The sequence below is a fragment of the Phasianus colchicus genome, chromosome 2 (assembly GCF_987193195.1).
Source record: "Phasianus colchicus chromosome 2, bPhaCol1.hap1.1, whole genome shotgun sequence".
Taxonomy (NCBI): domain Eukaryota; kingdom Metazoa; phylum Chordata; class Aves; order Galliformes; family Phasianidae; genus Phasianus; species Phasianus colchicus.
The window spans coordinates 95,642,970-95,647,731 of record NC_143437.1 but is presented as its reverse complement, the minus strand read 5'-3'; the positions used below and the strand labels follow the sequence as shown (position 1 = coordinate 95,647,731).

General features: G+C 55.6%; 1 protein-coding gene across 1 annotated transcript; it reads right to left on the bottom strand.

Annotated features, from left to right (window-relative positions):
* Positions 1-767: 767 nt before the first annotated feature.
* Positions 768-2,647, bottom strand: ID2 (inhibitor of DNA binding 2). The gene is made up of 3 exons (XM_031611082.2): positions 2,198-2,647; positions 2,042-2,106; positions 768-1,434 (listed from the first exon to the last, which is right to left on the bottom strand). The coding sequence occupies exons 1-2, from the start codon at positions 2,543-2,545 to the stop codon at positions 2,050-2,052; spliced, it is 405 nt and encodes a 134-aa protein (XP_031466942.1). The 5' UTR covers positions 2,546-2,647; the 3' UTR covers positions 768-1,434; positions 2,042-2,049.
* Positions 2,648-4,762: the final 2,115 nt, after the last annotated feature.

Sequence of the window (4,762 nt, the reverse complement as noted above, 5' to 3'; positions counted from 1 at the left end):
CAGGGGAGAAAGAGACACTTACTGGCTTCCAAGAACGTCGACTCCTATTTCAAACTTAATTTAATTCTTATGGAGAAAAGAGTTCCTTCAGGAGCAGCCAAAGTTTAATCAGTAACACAACAGTGATTTAAGCCCAATTCTCAGTATCTTAGTCATACAGCGCTGCTGCTGCAACTGATTAGAAACCCCATTTCATTGAAATATTGCATGGAAGCATGCAAATTCCAGTGTGGAAAGGCAACAGTCACTTCATCATTTTAGATCCCGTGTTAACGCATCACCAGCTCGCGCATTCAAAGCCTTCAGAGAGAAATTTAACAGTTGCAGGAATAATAACCACCCACAACCCCTAATTCGGAGCCACTATTCTGAACACAAATCAACAGATCTGGGACATCAGAATCAGCCATGGAGTGGGAGGGAAGTCACACTCCATGGGCACGGCTCAGGGTTAACTGCTTTTGTGTACATTCCCCAACACTTGGTCAGTAGCATCCCCTCGGCCATCCATTACTTCTCTGGTTCCTTCCACACTGGTTACAGGCATAAAGTTTGGAATATACACTCAAATAAGACTTTCCAAGTTACAAGAATTATTATTCACTTCAGGTCATTTTATTCTTTATATTCTCTACACATTTGAACTTGCTCAGTAAATTGTAACAGAATGCTTAAGTATTTAAAAGAGAAAAAAAAACAAAAACCACAAACAGCACAAATCAGAGCCAGCAAGCAGTTGGTCCCCAAAGAAGAAAGCCAGCAATCAGTTCAATAAACACACTTGATTTATTTTGTATAAAAAGGGGTTAAGTTTACAACTAAACTTTTATAAAAAGTTTAGCATGATTAAGTACATCATTACACTTTTTGCAGAAACGTCAATTTCTGCCACTATACAAGAAAACTCTAATTAAAGAGTTCACAAGGGTTCACTCATATATATATATTTATATATAAATATATACACAGCATTCAGTCCTAGGTTTGGGTCAGAAAGGCAATTTCTGACCCCAGACTCTCCTAAAAAACTGAACACCGGATCCTTCTGGTACTCACGCTCCACCTTTGGAAAAAAAGGCAAAGTCTGCTTTAAAATGGGCAACTCCGCGTGTGATTTTGTTTCGCTCCCCATGTTGGGAATAGTATATAAAGGAAGCCTTCCAACTAGGGAAAGGGTATTTAAGAGTCTCTTCATAAATAACTAGGTTCAGTCCAACTTGAAGAATGGGGTGGGGGATAAAGATCAATCTTGATTTGTTTTCTTCTTTATTCACTTTTAAAGGTCCTTTTAGTTTAGTTAGCGTGGGTTTCTCCCCTTCAGATACAGCTGAAAAATTCAGCACCTCAAGAAAAAAAAAAAGATCCTGTAGACGTATTCTTGTGCAAAAAAAAAAAAAAAAAAAGAAAGAAAGAAAAACCTCCTCAGTGGAACACCTGCAAGAGATTGAAAAGAGGCGTATTTAGGAGCACGCTAACAGGGCAGAGATCCGGACAGACTGGCGCCAGGGAGGAAGCCGCAGTTTGAACATTTAACCAAACACTCAGAGATTGGGCAAACCCTGGCGTCCAGATGCAACACATACACGCTCACACACTCGCTCTCGAGAGCGCAAATTGAACATTAAAATAACACACACTCCAGGGAAAGGACAGGAGGAGGATTCTCAGCCCAATCTCTGGCCGGATCTCTACAACGCAACGCTCAGAGGCGCCAGTCTGCCTCTTGGAGCAATTACTTGATTAAAAGCAGTCTCTTATTGAGCCGATAGCGCAGACAATCCCACATCACAGAGGGAAGGAACGCTGCCAGGATTCCCCACTTGGCAGCCGCAGGGGCCGGGCAGCGCCAGGGGCGCACCGGGCTGGAACCACTTGCGGGCTGCCTCGCTTGTTTTACTATCGACAAAGCATCTCCGCACCAACTTTTAGGACTGCTTTCTGCGAGCAGCAATCAACTTAAAATACGGCTCCCCCCCCCTTCTCTCTCTTTAAGTGGAAGCGCTCTCGACTTCACAAGACAAACGAGACGGGCTGTACTCACCGTGCGATTCAGCCACAGAGCGCTTTGCTGTCACTTGCCATTAGTTCTGAGGGGAACTCGGCTGCCTGCGGGGAGAGAGCGGACAGAGCGGGCGGCGTGAGGGCGGCCGGGGGAGGGCAGGGCAGGGCTGGGACCGCGTCCCGGAGCGGTGCCTACCTGTAGGGAGAGGATGCTGATGTCTGTGTTGAGCGTGGTCAGCGGGGTCCGGGAGGCGGCGTTCTGCCCCGGCCGCTGGTGGTGGAGGCTGACGATGGACGGGTGCGAGTCCAACGCGATCTGCAGGTCCAGGATGTAGTCGATGACGTGCTGCAGGATTTCCATCTTGCTGACCTTCTTGTTCTGCGGGATGCTGGGCACCAGCTCCTTCAGCTTGGAGTAGCAGTCGTTCATGTTGTACAGCAGGCTCATGGGGTCGTCCACCGGGGTCTTGCTGCGGGAGATGCCCAGGTTGTGCTCCGAAAGGCCGTTCTTCCGCACGGACCTCACGGGGCTGAAAGCTTTCATGCTGAAAGGCGGAGCGCGGGGAGAGCGCACGGAGCCTGCGGAGCGCGCTGCCTGCCGTTCCACTCTCGGCGCCGCCGGAGCTCGCACTGAGGCGCGGGGCCGCGCGGCCGCTTTATAACCGCCGCCGCCGCGCCCGGCCCGTGCGCGCCGCCATTGGCCGCCGCCCGCCCGTCCGTCAGCCGCGGGCCGCGCTCACTGGCGCGGAGGGGGCGCGCGGGCTTCCGCGTGCCGGGCCAATGGCGGCGGGGGGCGGGGCGGCGCCGCTCAGCTGAGGGAGTAAATAGTGCGCGGCGGGGAACGGCGCGAGGGCGGCGCGGGGCCCGGCGGCGGCGCCGCGAATAAAGGCGGAGCCGCGCGCTTCCCGTCAGCGACGCGTTCGACTTTCGGTCCGCCGCGGCGTTCCGCGCTTAGCCCGTTCCCCGTTACGCGGTGCCGCGGGGAGGCTCCGCTTAGCCCGGGGAGCCCGCGCGCCGCACGTGGGAACGCGCTGCCGGGCCGGGGGTACAGGGGGGAGGCGGCTGTGCGGGGCTGAGCGGCGGCCGGGTGCCGTCGGAGGGCGGTTCGGAGGCGGGTAACGGCGAGCCCCGGCGGCCGCCGCCGCCCCGTGGCGCCGCGCACCGGCGGGATGCCGCGCGCCGGGTGCGTCGGGGCGGCAGAGCTGCGGGCGGCGGCCCCCGCCCCGTGCGCTACCGCAGCGCGCGCTCCGACCGCCGCCCGCCCCTCGGCCGCGGCTCCCCGGGGGCGTCCGGGTGGCCCCTCGGCGGCCCCGAGCCGCGGTTCCCGGCCGCGCGCATCTCGGTGGCGAACTTCGCCGCTCGCCGGGGCTCCGCGCCGGTGGTGCCGCTCGGCCGTCCGGCCGCGGGGGGCCCCGGCGCCGGGTCGCTCGGCCGGCCCCCGGGGCTCCCCCTTCCCGCCCCGGGCGCCGCGCCCCGCCCCGCCCCACCGCCCCGCGCCCGGGGCCGGCCCGGACTGCGCGGCGCCAGCCCCGTGACATCAGCCCCTCGCCGCCGCCCCCCCCGCCCGCGCCGCCCGGGCCCGGCGGCGCCGCTCAGGCGGCTGCCATGGCGACCGGGGCTGCGCCCGCGGCGGCGGCAGGCGGCGGCCCGGCCCCGCTTCCCCCTCCCGGGCGCACCTGCAGCGGGGGCCGCCGGACGCCCCGCCATGCCGGGAGAGGGGGCTGAGGAGGAGGGGGTGGGGGGTCCCGAGGAAAAAAAAATAATACTAATAAATAAGATTAAAACGGGGAAAAGCGCGCACGGACCGCCTGACTGCGCAGAGGAGATCGGGCTCTGCCATCACCCCCCGCTGCCGGCTCCTGCGCGCCGTGCCCGCAGCGCAGCGCAGCGCACGTCTCTAAAGCCTCGAGTCAGAACGTCAGTGCTGTAACTGCCTCGTGTGTGAGCCACCAAACTTGACTTCAAAAAAAAAAAAAAAGAAAAAAAGAAACCAATCTGTGATAATTGGCCCGTTCCAGCGCGGTGTGTCCGTGCATCGCGTCCCGCATTCAGCCCGGGGACGGAGTTTGAGGAGTTCGGTGGGCTTCTATTTTTTGTTGCTTTTATATATATATATTTTTCCCCTTCGGAACGGGAAAAAAATATTTAGTTACAACGAAACGCACCGGTCTGTAACAGAGTTTTCTACTTTCACAAAGGATTTTCCTGTTACTTTTGTTCCGGTCACAAAATTAAAAGACAAAAAAAAAAAAAAAAAAAAGCGAAAGAGAACAAAAAAAAAAAAAAAAAAAAAAAAAAAACTTGGGGGAGAGATAAGGTCTGGAAAACAATCTGGAATTGCCAGGCTGTTGGTGGGAGCTCTGCGGGGCTGGCGTCAGGAAGTCTGCGCCGCCTCTCTGACTGTTGATCCAGCTTTGTGCAGCTGCACTCAGCACAATTAGCTTGTAGAAACAATCCTGCTGTAGGCAGCCTCTTCCCTTCAAAGTGCTTTTCTATACTGATCCCCTCACATCACGACGCTGGAAATCAAGTCACAAGCCGACCACTGTTTGGCCAACATCATCTGTGGGAATTCATTAACCTCCATCCCAGAGATGCAACAAGAGATTGTTTGTCCAGAACTAAACTTACAGCTTAATATGATGTAGCCCATACAGGAAAAAACCTGTGTCCCCTTTTTTTTTTTTTTTTTTTTTTTTTTTTGTGCATAACAAGAAACACATTGTGCAGCTCTTTTCTCTCTCTCTCTCTCTCTTTTTTT